This window comes from Canis lupus, chromosome 8 (assembly GCF_048164855.1).
Source record: "Canis lupus baileyi chromosome 8, mCanLup2.hap1, whole genome shotgun sequence".
Lineage (NCBI taxonomy): Eukaryota > Metazoa > Chordata > Mammalia > Carnivora > Canidae > Canis > Canis lupus.
In genome coordinates, this window is record NC_132845.1 from 37,360,380 (window position 1) to 37,377,719 (window position 17,340).

General features: G+C 57.5%; 1 protein-coding gene across 7 annotated transcripts in view; it reads right to left on the reverse strand.

Annotated features, from left to right (window-relative positions):
* AXIN1 (axin 1) overlaps positions 1-17,340 on the reverse strand; it is a 62,919-nt gene that overhangs the window by 10,675 nt on the left and 34,904 nt on the right. For 4 of the 7 annotated variants that reach the window (XM_072835014.1, XM_072835017.1, XM_072835012.1 and 1 more), the window contains exons 3-6: positions 13,457-13,597; positions 12,917-12,955; positions 9,769-9,865; positions 1,879-2,016 (exon numbers count right to left, since the gene is read on the reverse strand). In XM_072835014.1, the coding sequence (XP_072691115.1) occupies positions 1,879-2,016; positions 9,769-9,865; positions 12,917-12,955; positions 13,457-13,597 (415 nt within the window). The remainder of the gene's footprint in view (positions 1-1,878; positions 2,017-9,768; positions 9,866-12,916; positions 12,956-13,456; positions 13,598-17,340) is intronic. The other 3 variants (XM_072835018.1, XM_072835016.1, XM_072835019.1) reach the window with 2 other exon arrangements.

Sequence of the window (17,340 nt, forward strand, 5' to 3'; positions counted from 1 at the left end):
GCTCCCAAGTGAAGGCGGCAGGGGCGCTGGAGGTCGGGGTGGGCAGGCCCCGTGGGGCCCGTGGGCTGGGTGCTGGCCTCCGCGCCCCCGCCGGACCTGGCAGCACCTGGGCAGCCCCGCTGGAGGAGCCGACGCCGGTGCCGACCCGACAAACAGCTCCACATCTGGGCCCACGCAGCCGCCGGAGCTCGCCGGGACTCGGGGCCGCCAGCCGAGACCGCAAGCCCGCCACCCGTGCCAATGCCCACTGCCTGCGCGCACAGCGACCACGATCCCCCCGGGCGGCCTCACGAAGCACGGGTACCCGCGCCCCGCAGGCCAGCATCCGGCTTGGCGCCTGCCCGTCCTCCCACCGCTCCCCCAGGCCGCCGGGGGGCCCGAGGAGGGGGCTCCGCGGTGCACCCACCTGGCCGGAAGCCAGCAGGCCGAGGGGATGGCGCCGCCACCTGGCACGGGTGCTCCGACACGCCTCCACACCGGGCCATATGGTGCTGACGGCCTCCGTGACCACACCCGCGCCCCAGTCCCCGCCACGAACCCCAGGTCCCGACATGCTATGGGGAGCGGGGTCACACGAGGGAGCTCCCGAAGCCCAGGGGGCAGCGGCAGGGCCAGCAAGGAAGCCGCCAGTTGTGCCCGTGTGCCGCGGCCCAGGAGCAGCCTCGCGACAGCATCTCCGGCCTCGAGCTGCACACAACCCCTGGGGCAGGAAGCGCGTAGGCCCCTCCTGGGAGAGCTCCCCGAGTCTGGGGACGGCGCGGGTCTCCATCGGAAACATGAACGTCACGGACAGAAGTCGTTCCTTAAAGCGCAACCTGGTTTTTGATTTCAGGCACTGCGCATAAATACTGAGCAAACAATAGAAAATACAAACTTGCAAACTTGGTGGTGACCATTTTTTCTTTTTTAAGTCAACTCTACCTCAACGTGGGGCTTGAACTCACGGCCCTGATCAAGAGTCGCTGCTCCACTGACCACCCGCTGGGCGCCCCCAGCGGTGGCCACTTCCCACTCCAGCAGGGAATCCCTATGCGCAGAGCAAGGCCCACGGCCAGGAGGACGGGGTGCAGGAGCCTTGGGCACAAGCCACCTCGTGGAGTGTGAGGGGCTCGGGGAAGTCCTCACTCGAGGAATGAGCTCGTCACCCAAGTCCCAGCACAGGAGCCCCCGCACGTGTGAGGAAGCCAATCTCACAGGATGACGCGCAGAGGCGACCGAGGCAAAGTGTGTCCTTGGCAGTTAGGGCAGGAAGCATGAAAGCAAGTGAGTTACAAACTGCATGAAGGTTTCACAGTGTTGAGCGTCCAGCAAGGCCACAGGCCCGAAACAAGGTACACGGCGTGCAAGTCCCGCCCTCACGCCTTTCTGTGCTCTGCGATGGCAGGTGGGGGCCGCCAGCCCTCCCTGCCCAGTCCACGCTCCAGTCCACACACACAGGCACACAGGACCCGGCAGTGCTCCCCGGGGGCCCCCGGGACACGGGAGGGGCCAGCAGGGCAGACGGGGCGTACCAGCCCCCAGAGCCTGCAGCAACAGGAGAGCAGGGGGGGCAGGCCCGGCCAGGCCGCTCTGGGCACACGTCGAACGCCACCACTCTCCTCCTGAGCTGAGCCCGCGTGGCCCCTGCGTGGCTCCCATGGGCGACGACAGCGGGGCATGCTCTCGGCCTGCCCCCCAGCTCCGCATGGCCCAGAGTGGCTGCTGAGCGCCCGCGGCTGCCCCCCACCCGGGCACCTCCTCCCTGGAGAGCAGGCGGCGGGGGCTCCGAGGGGCAGGCGGCCAGCCCCAGAGTGGACGCAGTCCTTGCGGCCTGAAGCCGCCCTCCACTCGGCTCACCGCGCGAGCCCATGCGTAGTCCTCCCCGAGGGGCGCACTCACCATCCGGACGCGTTTCAGCCGCTCCTCCAGCTTCTCCTCGGCCTCCCGCGTCCGCTGGATGGCCTCCAGGCGGTGGATGAGCTCCGCGGCGAACTTCTGGGGCTCCACACGGATTTCCTTTGGCATTCGGTAAGTGCGCTGCGAGGAGACACTGCTGATTAGCCGGCACGTGTGGCTCTGAACCGCCACCCGCGCCAAGGTGGCACGCGAGCACTTTCTGGGCAAGACATCGCACGTGAAATCCGCATTTTAACGTAACTGTTCATTTTTTCCCCTCTCGCTCCGTGTCAACCTCCTCACTGGCCCCCGTGCTGTGGGACTAAAACTCTCCTCACCCAGCGCTGACCTGGGAGGGGAACGCGAGGCTGGTAACCGTGTCCTTGGCCTCTGCGACCAGAGGACTGGCAGCCGGGGGCCGGCAGGAGCCAGGTTAGGTCACCAGGGCAGCAGCCGGCAGGGCCCTAGGCAGGGAGTAGGTTCGGTGTGCTAACTCCGGTGTGTCCTTCACCTCGGCCCCCAGCCGCCCCCAGGAAGTGCCCCGCACACGCCTGGCCAGGCCAATACCCCGTGAGGCCCAGTGCCTGGGGCAGACCTACGGGGCCAGGGACCGTGTGAGGGAGGGGCCGAGCCCAGCCCTGGGGGATACAGCCTGCAGGACTGCCCTGCGCAGCACGGGACAGCAGCCCCCGAGGGCCCACACCAGGCTCGGGATGCGGCTCTGCTCTAAGGGTGGGAGACACAAAACTCAGGGCACAAGTGTCAGGGGAAATGAGACGACCTTCCTTTTTGGACAAAACAGCTGAGCAATGCAGCTTTCAGGAACACACTGTAAGTCTTCTAGGGGCGTAACTTTACTTTGAAAGAACTTCAAAGTTAAAAACACCGTAATAGCCCAAAGAACTGTCCACCCTCCACCGCGATTCCCCAACTGCTGACACCCGCCAGCACTGCCATCCCCTCTCACAGACGCTGACACAGATGCACGTGTGCACACACAGGCAGACACGCTTGTGCACCTTGAGCCATGAGAGAAGACACGAAGCCCGCTCCTTCCTGAACACCTTCGTGATTTTACCAAACACATCCTTGCACTTCATCACAAATAGTACAAAGTGAGGAGAGTGCCCTGGCAACTATTACCTAAGTAGCCGATCTCATTCCAATTTCATTAGCTGTCCCAACAAGGCGCACTGTAGCATTTAAACCTCCAAGCCACCAAGGTCTAAGTGAGGGGGACAATGGGGGCCCCGGGGGGCCACCAAGGGAGGGGAGGGGGGAGGTAGGGGGGAGGGGGGAGGCCTCCCATGGGGGTCGGAGCCGACTGTGTTCACTTTTCTCGTCTACAACAGTCCCTAACCTCAGACACACGTGAGCCTGGGGGAGAAAGTCGTGGCCAGGGCACAGAGACCAACACTCCATGTGGGGCCGACACTGGCCTTGATGAGCTCAGGGGCAGCTGCAGGGACCTCAGAGGGCCCTGGACAGGGAAGCAGAGGAGGGCAAGGCCAGGACACAAGCAGCACGTCAACGGCACGACAAGCTGGTGCAGGCAGCCCGGGGTTGATCCTGGATGTGAGGAGGCCAGGCCCACGAGGACGGGGCGACTGAGGGTGGCCAGTGTCCCCAGAAGAGGCCAGGCGGTAGGGATGGCGAGAGGCTGAGAGGCCGTGGCGGGGTCTTCCTGGACAGACGTCAGATGTGAGAAGCGCAGAGGCCGACAGGGCCGGCCAGGGAGTGCTGCCTCCGCGGGCGCTGCATGGACCAGAGGGGCAGGGCCCACACGGGGCTGAGGGCCGAAGGCCAGGCATCCGGGTGGCCAGAGCTCCAAGGTCCGGACAGCGGGACGGCACACACGGACCAAGGGCACAGTGAAAAGTCCTCACGAGGCCAAAGTGCACACAGGCAGGGTGATGCTGGCGAGAGGACACGCGGGGGCTCGGCTGCGGCAGATGTACCCCCAAGCCCGTGTGGTCTGGAGAAGAGCCTCCAGGCTGCAGGTTATGCTTCGAAAAGCCACACATTGCAAGAAGTTATGCTAATGACCACACCTGTGCCTTCTAGCTGCAGAGGAACAGGAAAGTCGCCAAGGAAAAGACTGTCATTAAAGCCATGGACCTTCTGGGGCACGGGAAGGGCTCCTCCGTCAGCCACGAGGAGCAGCCATCTGACGCTCAAGGGGCAGGGCAGGCGCCCACGTGCCCCAGCACAGCCACCAACAAGCCCCTCGCCCAACCCAGGAGCCAGCCCGCGTCCCCCTGCCCTGCCACTGCCCAATGACAAAACGGATGTGTACAGGCTCTGGGTGCAGGCCAGTGTCCCCACCACAGAAGACCATCCCAGCCACAGCACCCCACAGCCTTGGCTACGATGGGGAACACCTCTGTCTGGGTGGCTGAGTAAGAAATGTTACCCTTGGGGCAGTGCGGGGGGCTCAGCGGTTTACCACCGCCTTCAGCCCAGGGCCTGATCCTGGGGTCCTGGGATTGAGTCCCACGTCGGGCTCCCTTCATGGAGCCTGCTTCTCCCTCTGCCTGTGTCTCTGCCTCTCTCTCTGTGTCTCTCATGAATAAATAAAGTGTTAAAAAAAAAAAAATGTTACCCTTAAAAATAAAAATCAGTTATTTTACCAGGAAAGATGGCTTTCTTCGGGAAAGCAAATCTATGGGCTAAGCAATCTGTAAAAAAGTCGCAAACCACTCCCACAAACAAAAGCCATTATTTTGCGGAGCAGGGGAGGAAGTTGGGAGGGGCTGCTGTGCATGGAAGCCCGCACACGGGTGTCCAGGGTGATGGGGTGATGGGGGCTTCTCCATGGCCAACAGGCAGGACATGCAGCCACATCCTTCCCTGTGGCTCGGGACCCTTGCCGCTGACGCTGCTCCTGCAGCGTCTGCAGGTGATAGTTCCTGCCATTGGGCACCAGAGCTCCCCCGCCTGGGCCCCCGACTCCGCCTGGGCCAGGTGTCTCCTGATTAATGTCCGCGGGCGTCCACAAGGGACACCTGGAGTCCCTTCACCTGCCCAACCACTGCCCCGAACAACGTGCTGCTCTGAGGGCCTCTGCTCTCTCAAGGCTGAATCCAGAGCTCCTGCTCCTGCGGCCCCCACCCTCTCTGTCCTGCCCTCTGCCGCCCACGGCTGACCGTCAAACAACGGACGCGGCTGTGGCCCTGCAGAGGCCAAGAAGCTCCTCACACCCCAGGTAAGTACACGATCGAGAGCTTCTTGTCACGCTGGACCCCAGAAACAAAGCCCAGGCGGGTGAGGACCTCTGGCTGACCTCTGGCTCCCCGTCTGCACTGACCCCCCTGGCCTGGCCGTCGACCAGTCTGGGCTGATCTTGTGGATGCGTGAACAGCACATGGAGCAGGGGCTCATTTGACCTTCCCCCGAAGGCAACACCGGCTTCTCTCAGGACACACAGGACCTCCTGCTCTCACTGAATGGTCACTGAGGGCCAGGCCCAATGCTCGGCACAGTGCCTGCCAATGCTCTTAGCCACCCTCCAGGGGCTGGTCAACCGAGGCAGGAAGCCTGTGGGGCCGCAGCACCGTCCATGCCTCACAGGAAGGCCAGGCTCTCCCTGCCATGCCACTGCCTTTCTTGGCTCTACCTTCATGCTGACTTGGCCAGGACCTTCCAAAACCTGAAGACTCCTTGCCTTCCTCCATTCTGGAACATTCCCCCACTGACACCTGTTGTTCTTGACTCTTCCTGATTCTCCCCATGCCATATTCTGAGAAGCCTTTCCAGGTCTGTATTCAACCTCTCATTTTCTATTCTGGTTTTAATGAACACTCACTCTGGTTAACTTATTGAATCAAAAATTGTTTTTGAGGGATGCCTGGGTGGCTCAGTGGGTTAAGCATCTGCCTTCGGGTCAAGTATGATCCTGGGGTCCTGGGATCCAGCCTCACACTGGGCTCCCTGCTCAGTGGGGAGCCTGTGTCTCCCTCCTCCTCTGCTGCTCCCCCTGCTTGTGCTCTCTCCCTCTCTGAAATCAATCAATCAATCTTTTTAAGAAGAGAATCAAGAAAGTGTGGTCCTGGCACAAAAATAGACACACAGATCAATGGAACAGAATAGAGAACCCAGACACGGGCCATCAACTCTATGGTCAACTAATATTCAACAAAACAGGAGAGACTATCCGCTGGAAAAAGGACCGTCTCATCAATAAATGGTGCTGGGAACACTGGACAGCCATGTGCAGAAGAATGAAACTAGACCACTCTCTTACACCAGACACAACAATAAACTCAAAATGGATGAAAGATCTAAGTGTGAGACAAGAATCCATCAAAATCCTAGAGGAGAACACAGGCAACACCCTTTTTGAACTTGGCCACAGCAACTTCTCGCAAGATACACCCATGAGAGCAAGGGAAACAAAAGCAAAAATGAACTATTGGGGCTTCATCATGATAAGAAGCTTCTGCACAGCAAAAGAAACACTCAACAAAACTCAAAGACAACCTACAGAATGGGAGAAGGTATTTGCAAATGACGTATCAGATAAAGGGCTAGTAGCCAAGATCTATAAAGAAGTCATTAAACTCAACAGCAAAGAAACAAACAATCCAATCATAAAGTGGGCCAAAGACACAAACAGAAATCTCCCAGAGGAAGACCTAGACATGGCCAACAAGCACGTGAGAACAAGCTCCGCATCACTGGCCATCAGGGAAATACAAATCAAAACCACAATGAGATCCCACCTCACACCAGTGAGAATGGGGAAAATTAACAAGGCAGGAAAACACAAATGTTGGAGAGGATGTGGAGAAAGGGGACCCCTCCTGCACTGTTAGTGGGAATGTGAACTGGTGCAGCCACTCTGGAAAACTCTGTGGAGGCTCCTCAAAGTGTTAAAAATAGACCTGCCCTAAGACCCAGCAATTGCACTGCTGGGGATTCACCCCAAAGATACAGATGGAATGAAACGCCAGGACACCAGCACCCCGATGTTTATAGCATCAGTGTCCACAATAGCCACACTGTGGAAGGAGCCTCGGTGTCCATCGACAGATGATGGATAAAGAAGCTGTGGTCTACGTATACAATGGAATATTCCTCAGCCATCAGAAACAACAAATAACCCACCATTTGCTTCAATGTGGATGAACCTGGAGGGTATTATGCTGAGTGAAATAAGTCAGGCGGAGAAGGACAAACATCATATGGTCTCACTCATATCATATGGGGAATATAAGAAATAGTGAAAGGGATTATAGCGGAAAGGAGGGAAACTGAGTGGGAAAAACTAGAGGGAGATAAACCACGAGAGACTCCTAACTCTGGGAAACACACAAAGGGTTGCAGAAGGGGAGGCGGGCAGGGGGTGGGTGACTGGGTGACGGGATGAGCACTGGGGGTTATACTATACGTTGGTAAATGGAATTTAAATTTTAAAAAAATAATGTATGTTAAAAAAGGAGGATTACAAATTAGCATCCCTAAATCCCCTTTTGGGGTGGAGATGGGGGTCCGGTGTCTCAGTGTTCAACATGTCTCCAGAGAAAAATCTCACAGATCCTTTTCCTTTTATCAACTCAGTTATTTAATGAGAGTGAGGAGGTTTGACAGTGGAAACACTCATCTCTTTTAGACTCCTCTAAGAAATCTTCATCCTTGGTCCTCAGGCACCTTCCTTTGGAGTGGAATCTTGCGCTTATCTTTTGAAATTTCCTTTTAAAAACTTGTTAAGTGGGGGATACCTGGGTGGCGCAGCGATTTGGCGCCTGCCTTTGGCCCAGGGCGCGATCCTGGAGACCTGGGATCGAGTCCCACGTCAGGCTCCCAGTGCATAGAGCCTGCTTCTCCCTCTGCCTATGTCTCTGCCTCTCTCTCTCTCTCTCTCTCTCTCTCTCTGTGACTATCATAAATAAATAAAAATTTTAAAAAAATTGTTAAGTGTATAAAATAAGATGTCTCTCTGTGCCTTTCTGTAAATCACAAAATCAGAAAGAATGTTCCCCCCAAGATGCTAAGGTTTTGCTGAGTTTTATGTTTTCTCTCTCTTTTTTTTTTTAATTGGAGTTCAATTTGCTTTTACTCTTAAACATGAAACAACATTTCTGGAATTATCTGGTGTTCTCTTTTCACCACTATAAATTATGTGACTTTCTCTTAAAAATAAAAATAGGACATAAAAGTGTGAAAAAAATTTTTTAAGATTTTATTTATTTATGGGAGAGAGAGAGAGAGAGAGAGAGAGAGAGGCACAGAGACACAGGCAGAGGGAGAAGCAGGCTCCATGCAGGGAGCCCAACTCAGGACTCAATCCCAGGACTCCAGGGTCAGGCCCCGGGCCAAAGGCGGCACTAAACTGCTGAGCCACCCGGGCTGCCCTGAAAAAAAAAATGTAAATAGAAAAAAAGAAGTTGTTGCAGAAACGTTGCAAGAGCTCCAGCAAGAACATTTCCCAAATTGAGAGCAAGTTGCTTCCTCGATGTCCCGTCACCAGAGCAGGGCAGGCATCCTACCAGGGGCCCTCCTGACGCAGGCCGCCGGACCTCCTCTCCCACTGAGGCCTGAAGTACTGAGCTGGGCTGTTTCTCTGACTCCTGTCTCCCCGGTGACTCCAGAAAACTGGAAGCCAGTTCCTGTGTAGGATGGCCCTCACCCTGGGCTACTGTCCTGGGGACATCCCTGCAGCCCCCACGGCCCCCACAGGCAGCACCCATCTGACGGACCACACGAAGTCGCTGGTTCCCACCGGGAGCAGGTACTGCCCAGGGGCTACTCCGGGGGGCGTCAGTGCCCCGTTCCTCTGCACGCTCCACCTTGGTTTCGCCAGCAGACAGGCACAGATTTCTCCTGCATCGCCACGGACTCTGACGCCCAGCAGCCTGGGTCTGCGGGGAGGGGAGCCTCCACGTGGCTCCTGTGTCCTCTCACCCCCTTCCTCTGGGGGACTTGGCTCCCCTCCTGCTCCCCCTGCCCAGACCCAGCTCTTAGTCTACATGTCTGCAGAGCAAAGCAGGCACCTGCCTGGGGCTCCCTCAGAGGCCGCTGGTGCACACACACACGTGCAAGCACATGCACGCACCCATGCTCCCCACAGCGTCTTCCGCTCCTCTCCCAGCAGACACGTCAGTGCCTGGGCCGTGCCGAGTCAGCTGGGAGGCGACAAAATGCCGGGCGGTCCTCTTCTCAGAAGTCAGAACAAAGCCACATCCTTTGTTCTCACCATCACCTACCTCTCTTCTTGCTTCAAAACTAAAGTGATCTGAAGGAGCTCAAAGGTCCCTCGAACCAAGGGACCCTGGCTGAGGATGGGCGTGCGCTGACCCTGCACGCACGCGCTCTTCCTGCACAGACCGCGAATGGGCGGCTACCCGAGGCGGCGAGCGAGCCCTCCTCCTCTGCCCTGAGAAGTCCCTCGTGTCCAGCCAGGGCGCCAACGTGAGCAGAGCAACTCTGCAGGTAGACAGGCTGCCCGGCCCGCTTTGGGCAGCCCCCAGCGCCCACGGTCGGGAGCACCCCTGGCACCTTGGTGTTGTCACCCTAAGGGGTGAAGCCGAGGCAGCTCCCACGGAAAGTGCCACAGTAACGTGGCCAGGCCCGGGGGCGCCGGGTATCAACGGAGCCGCAGTCAGGAGGCCCAGGCAGGGGCCGGCGACAGGCTCACAGCCGCTCTCTTGCCTCGAGGAGAAGCACCTCACTTACCAGAATGGGGCCAGACTGCCCGGCAGGTGCCGTGGCCGGCCCTCCCGCTCCTGAAGGGACTGGACAGGCTGGGTCTACGGGCCACCCGCATGACTGCAGGCTGTGCCTAGACGTGAGCTGAGCTCACAGGAAGCCAGGCGGAGTAGGAGCAGGGATGGGCCTGGTGTGAGAGGGCTGGAGGGCTCACATGGGAAGGAGGGCTGCACAGCCGGAACTTACAGGAATGTGAGGTAGAGGCACCCGCCCGTTGACCTGGACGCTCTCCTGCATCTCCCGGCGGTGCTGCTTGCGGATCCTGTACGGTGGGATTCCATCCCTGTCCAGGAGAGAGCGAGCCTGGCGTGAGTGCAAACAGAATAGCTCAACACGACTCTGCTGTGCTGGCTCAACCTGGAGTAGAGTCGGCTGTTTTCTACAGCTTCACAGCGAAAAACGGTTTTTCCATTTGTTTAAAATATTTATTTTTTAAAGATTTATTTGAGAGAGAGAGCACGAGTCACACGTCAGTGGGAGGAGGGGCAGAGGGATAGACAGAATCCTTTAGCACAGAACCCGACTTGGGGCTCAACCCCAGGACCCCGGGATCACATCCTGAGCTGAAGGCAGATGCTTGCCGCTGAGCCCCCAGGCGCCCCCGTTTTTAAGGCGGGGGAGGGATACAGGACAGAGACCGTACCTGGGCACGAAACCACAATGTTTACTACCAGTTCTTTGCCGAAAACGTGCAGCAATCTGTGCTTTACTGCCCAGATGGGCTGCTGCGTGCCTACCCGGGAGGGGCGCTCTAAGGGGGCCAGGAACAGGGGCCCCCAAACGACAGACCCCGTTGGAAGAGATTTCCAAGGTTCTGACTTGCTCTGCTACCTTCCACGGTGAACTGCTGAATGAGCATAACCTCCCTGTGCACAAATCTGTTGCCCGGACACGTGTTTCAGTGATGAGCCCTTTCGAAGATCATCACGAACACAGGAATCAAGTTCTGTATTGTCTTTACCACGACTGTGCACTCACTCCGGGCTGAACGCCCCGCTGCACATGCGCCATCCCTGGAACTCCCCGTGCTCCCCTGCTACGTGAAGGGCCTCTGGAAGCTCAGCGGTTCACAGGAGCCAACAGGACGGACAACGCCCGCCAGAGGAAGACGCCTGGTCAGTGGCTTTCCCAGGCCCGTCTCCTCCTCACCCAAGGACTCCCAGGTGGGCTCCCAGCTCTGACGGCGGGAACGGATTCGTCTAGGTCGTCTGGCTGTTGGAAGGCCTCGGCCTCCGTGTTCCCCAGGGGCTGCAGTCAAGATCTGCGACCCGGCCTCCCTCCCAAGCACGGCCCCAGGGTGGCGGCTGGGCAACAGTGCTGCTCTCACTTGACAGCAGGGGTCAACCACGCAGCCACAATTCTGACCTCACCTCATTAACTGCTGTGCAACCTAGTAAAGCTGCCACCTGCCGCCCAAGGTGCCCAGGATGTCCTGGCCCCGCCTCACACCCAGCAGCTCAGTGGCTGTGTCGGCAGGCAGGAAAGTAATGTTCTCCCCCTAAAATCACATGTCTCAGGGGTTCCATCCAGGGGGAGGGTGTACTTTGGGCCAGAGCAAGGGAGGAAGAATCCAGGACAGCCTGTCTCTCCTGTCACTGCCTCAGTGTCCCTGGCTGTCAGGGCACCAGCTGGTGTGCAATGTGACTGGCTCAGCAGCCTGGCAGGGGCACCCAAGGGGGCAGATGTCAAGGAACAGGTGAGTCAAATGCATTTAAAACATCTTTACATGCCCCTGGAGTTCCATTCCAGTGTCCAGGGCCACCAAATTTTTGTTTCTCATATGCTTTGACCAGGAATTTAAACATTCCACATGCCTCTGTGGATTAGACACTGTCCTTAGACACCCGTGCACAAAGTGCAGTGAGCCACCGTCTCTACTGTGTGGTTGGCATGCTGAGGGCAGCTGTGCCCGCTACAAGATAATTTAGATGAAACCCACAATCCTACTTTTTGCTTGATATATATTCAAATATTTTACATTCCAAATCAACTATGCCTGTATTTCTGAATCTTAGTGTAAACCAAGATAGAGTTATCAGGAAAAAAATATTTTTAAAATTTTATTTTGGGATCCCTGTGTGGCACAGCGGTTTAGCACCTGCCTTTGGCCCAGGGCGCGATCCTGGAGACCCGGGATCGAGTCCCACATCGGGCTCCCAGTGCATGGAGCCTGCTTCTCCCTCTGCCTACTATCATAGATAAATAAAAATTTAAAAAAATAAATAAAATAAAATTTTATTTTATTTTATTTTATTTTGTTTTTTAAAGATTTTATTTATTTATGCACGAGAGACACACAAAGAGAGGCAGAGACACAAGCAGAGGGAGAAGCAGGCTCCCTGAGGGGAGCCCGATGTGGGACTCGATCCCGGGACTCTGGGGTCATGCCCTAAGCCAAAGGCAGGCACTCAATGGCTGAGCCACCCAGGCATCCCATATTTTAGAAACTTCAAATCTTTCATTTAGGAACCATATGTCATTTTCTGTGAAAGAATTAAGAGACTTTTCGAGAAAAAGTGCGCGGACAAATGGATTTTCACTGTAGTAATCAGTTTCAGGGAAGAGAAAACCCAATGCTACAAATGCACAATCCCGAGCCGTCACCTGCTGGTGGGGGTCGTGGCAGGTACTGCTGAAAACACAGCCATTTCAAATAAGAAGTTGCTAAACACGTCAACATTTTACCTGAACAAAGGGTAACGAATGAGAAAAACCACACACAGAAGTTCAATCTGAAGGGACGGGTCCAGCTTGGGTCCAAAGAGGAAAAGAAGGTGCGTGCCCCAGATGCGCAGCGACAGGGGGCGCACTGCTGTGGCTGGGAAAAGGCCTGTCTGGCGGCGGGAAGAACATGGGGACACAGGCAGAGAGGAGGCACCGACTGTGAAAACCCCACAGGAAGTGGGACCACAATTTTATGATGTCTTCTCTACAGGTTTAGTGACCCTTCCTTTTTTTTTTTTTTTTTTTTTTTTTTTTTTGACCCTTCCTTTTTTATTTAATCCTGATTGTCCACGGTTTTTCCCATGAGGAAGCAAGCTGGCTGGGGAAGAAAGCCACGCCCCCGCCGCCCCACAGGCAGCCAGCTGACAGCGGCTGCTCCCACCCCTGCGCAGTCCTGGCCCTCGGCCCCCTGCCGTCTCGGAGTGGGGGTCGGGGGACACCGCACACCTGCTCGGGCCCTGGCCAGGGACCTCCCGGCAGCGGCAGTCAGATGGTGGATGGCACCCAGACTGAAAACGGGGTGAATGTGACATTCGCGGGCAGCCAGGACCACGAATGACCTTGGCAGGCTGGCTGGGTAAGGCCCTGATATAACGACACAGTGTCTTACATCAAACTTGTGATGTGCGTTTGGGTCCCCAAAAGCCACCTGTCAAAGCAAAGGAGAGTGTCAGAAAATAGGTACTTTCCCATCAAGAGGACGATGGAAGAGTTAGGTGCACTGTCATCCCTGGGGGACACGAAGCTCCAGGTGGCTCTGGATGGTTCCCACGGCCTCTGGGCACGTGCGGCCCTGCGCTATCCCTGCACAGGACCGGCCGTACCAGTGCCCTTAGCTCTTGCCTCCCCATGTCCTACGCAGAGTATGTGACAGGGACAAAATTTCAAACGACAGAAAGGCACGGAGCACGAGGCACCTGTGCACAGCAGGGCCTGGCCGGGGGCCGCCCCACCCGCCCTGCTCGGCCACCCATCTGTACGGTGAGCCCCCTGACAGCTCCCCCCGTTCCAAGGTGCCAGCAGCCGTGGCCTCAGAGACAAGCAGCTGCTGCAAGTTCCGGATCCTTAATGATGCAGCCCGGCTATGCCGGTGGGGGTGCAGGGGGCACACGACGCGGTGGGCATGGCCCACGCCCAAGGGGGGACTCACACGCTGCTGTCGGTGAGGGACAGGCTGTCGGCATCACTGGACAGGCTCTGCTGCTCACTGTCATTGGCGCTGGTGGCCGGGGCGAGGGCGTAGCCGGAGCTGACGTAGTAGGGATGCACAGGCTCCCGCCAGGACCCGCACCTGCCAAGAGGAACACACGTCAGTGGCGGCTGAAGGCGGAGCCATGGAGCCCCCCGATCACGGCGCACACCCGGTACCTTCGAGGTCTACCTGGGCGGCGGGCGACGCCCCAATCTGCTGGCCACTCAGCCTGTGGCAGCCCCGACACATACCCGGGTAGGACGCGCCTGAGGGCGGGGGACATGGGGCCGCCTGTCGCCGCCGAGCCTCACCACAGCATGCCCCGGTTCTCGTCGTGCCCCTGGGAGCCCACAGGCTGGCATCTGGGCCATCTACACCCCGTCCTCACCTGGGACCCGCTCACCCCTTCCGTCCACTTTCCACTGGGAGGCTCACGGCTTTTCCAGAGTTTACCAAAACCTCTAGTCTTACTATGAACGGCCAGTGACACAGGCAGAAAATACTTTCTCCCTAAATGTCACTTTTCTTTCCGACTTTGTGTTGGTTTTGGTCGCACAAAGGTTTTCACATCTACAAAACCACTTACCAATCTCTTCCTTCAGATTTTCCGCTATCTTAGAAAGCAGGCCTTCCTTGTCGTAACCTTCAAAATACATTCTTTTATTTTTTCTCAAATGATCCAATAGTTTTTTTTTTCATTTAGAACTTCACTTGAAACGGTCACTATGTAACCCACCTCACTTCCTTGCATCAAGATGGAGAGTCGGCTGTGAGCACAAATCCTGAATGAATCCACCTTATCCTGAACAACTTTATTTTTTATTTATTTTTTAAAATATTTTATTTATTCATGAGAGAGAGAGAGAGAGAGAGAGAGGCAGAGACACAGGCAGAGGGAGAAGCAGGCTCCATGCAGGGAGCCCGACGTGGGACTCGATCCCGGGTCTCCAGGATCAGGCCCTGGGCTGAGGGCGGCGCTAAATTGCTGCGCCACCAGGGCTGCCTTCCTGAACAACTTTAAATGCCAGGCCCCGTCCTCCGTCCACGTGCCTCTACTTCTGCAGGCTGTGCTGCTGTCTGGGCGCCGCCCCGCCCGTCACCGCCACGTCCCTGCCGAGTGCCCTGACGCCTCCGCTACCCAAAGACTGTGCTCACATAGTGACATACAGGCATTCGGGAAGGGGACAGATACAGCAAGGCTGTCTGAGGCTACGACAGGACGGGGCCTGCCAAGCCTTCCTGGTGGCCGGGACACAACCCACCTGGGTTCCAGCCTCACCTGTGATGAGAGCACTGCTGCCAACAGGACCCGGGCACCTGTCACATTGTGAACGGCCTGCGCCAAGCACAAGGACCTGGGAAGAGTCACTGCATCACTCAGACTCCAGTTACTTCTAAGGTAACAGACAACCATGACCCGATGCAGAGAATGTTCTGGAAGCCCCGATTCAAACCATGCACACACTGAGGAAAAGGTGCTCAAGCAAGACTCGGGCCCAGACACCTCTGTATCCTGAACGCCCATCACGCAGAACGTGCAGGGCCGGGGTGGCCCAGGCAGTGCGGCTGGAGAGGGGCCAACTCCCCCAGGGGGTCTTGGCGTCCACGGTCTCAGGAAGCGTGGCACGACGAGTGCCAGCCAGGTGACCCCTCATTCCAGCCAGTGAGGCGCAGCAGGGTACTGTTACCCGCCAGCTCCACGGTCCCACCCACACAGGGGTCCTGTCCCACCCACACCTGGCCTCCTGACCCACCCTGCAGCCGAGGGCTCCCCGGGGATACTCGCAAGTTCCAGCTGAATGAGGGCAGCGGCTTAGGAACGGGCCGTCCAGAGGCCCGCAGGAAAGGACGGGGACGTGGACAGAGACACGGCCAGCTGGTCCCCGGCCCCGCGTGGTTACACCTCCTCATCTAGGTTATGTCTGACGTAAAGTGACAAACTGAGGGCAGCCGGCCACAGCAAAATTAAGTATCACAAAATTTTACTTTTATTTTTTAAAGTAAGCTCTAGGCCCAACGTGGGGCCTGAACTCACGAGCCAGAGATCAAGGGCCGCACGCTCTACCTAGGGAGCCTGCAGGCGCCCTCGATAAAAAAATATTATATTTATGGGCAGCCCCGGTGGCTCAGCAGTTTAGTGCTGCCTGCAGCCCAGGGTCTGATCCTGGAGACCCGGGATCGAGTTCCATGTCGGGCTCCCTGCATGGAGCCTGCTTCTGCCTCTGCCTGTGTCTCTGCCTCTCTGTGTGTCTCATGAATAAATAAAATCTAAAAAATAAAAATAAAAAATAAGACAAACACGGTGTCTGCGTTTCCTGCAACTGCAGGACGAGCAGAGCGCGCCACGTGTGGGCTCCAGGCTCAGACGACAGGGGCCAGTGCAGCAGAGCACAGCGGCCAGGAGGACGGAGGACCTGTTACCAGCTCAGACGTCTGCTCAGCGGGGCGGCCCTCGGGACGAAGCTGCCAGTGTGGAGTCTTGGCTGCTGGCCACGACCGCGAGGGCAAAGGTCGCAGGTGGCAACTGCGTCCCCACAAGACAGCCGCGACCCAAGACGGGGAGCGTGTGCACACACACGGGCACGGCCAGCGCAGCCAACCTCCCAGGAGCCGCAAGAAACTTCCGCACGCTGGACCTTTCAAAGTTGGCAGAGTAAAACCCCGACGGACCCACCCGGGAACATGTCCCGCTTCATGCTGATGCTGCCCGCCTCTGGCTGCCGTCTGCACACCTTTCTTCCTATTTTCTACGTTTAACTGAATAAATTCTTTTACTCCGGTGGGTCTCTTGGAGGAGGAGCTGGGCCCACAGTGCAGCAGGACCCCCTCTGCTCGGATTACGCCACCAGTCCTGCCGCACCGCGCGTGACCAAGGGGCAGGGCCACCCACCACCTCGCCAACTTGGTTTCTGTGGGTCTTTCTGCTCCAACTCTTTCGTTCTTTCTCGCCTTCCTTTGGGGTGACTTTTATTTTCCATCTCCTCTCTCGAACAAAATAACCCTGTTACTCCGCTGTTAGTGGTTCCCGTAAAGGTCGCAGCAGGCACCCCGATGTACCAAAGTAAAGTGCGTTTCCCTTCTCCCAGGCCACACAGAGTCAGAATTAATTCCGTTCACTTCCCTCACACACCAATGTCATTGGTGTCCCGTGTTTTAACTCCGTAAACGTCCCACACCGCACAGGACACGGTTAGGATGGTGTTACCCCACGGACGGTCACCCAGAGCCATCCCCACGTTTGCACCGGGAGTCTCCCCCCTTCTGCCTGAACAGCACCCTGACCTGTCCCCTCTGGGGGGCTGCTGGCAGCGGGAGCGGCTGCACCTCCCTCGCTCTGCACGGACCTGCTCAGCAGGTGGGACATCTATTTTCCAGGAGCCTCGCGCACGTCTGGAGGGAGCAGGAAATGGCCCAGCACCACGGACCCCAGAGCCACGTGGCCGTCCCTAAACAGTGAAACAGGATGGCCTAGGATCCAGCAGCTCCATGGCACAGTGTGCGTCAGACAGGACAGCAGCAGGGTCCGGAAGAGAGGCCCGTCCCTCGTCCCGTCCCTGCTCCTGGAAGGCGGCGAGGACCCATCGCATGCCGCCCCGTCCCCGGTTCTCAGGGTGACCGATGGCCACGTCCCCCGCTGCACACCCAGGCCAGAGTGCACCTCAGCCCCGACCCTCCCAGGGCCGCTGCTCTCCGGGCTGAGCCCCAACGGCCACAGACACCAGCCGCTAACCCCAAGGACAGACCCAGATTCGTTTCATTGTCCAACGAGCCGATTTTCCCCTCTAAGATTGGAGCCGGGCGGCTCCACAGGCCCCACCCTCACCACGTGACACCCCAGGCTG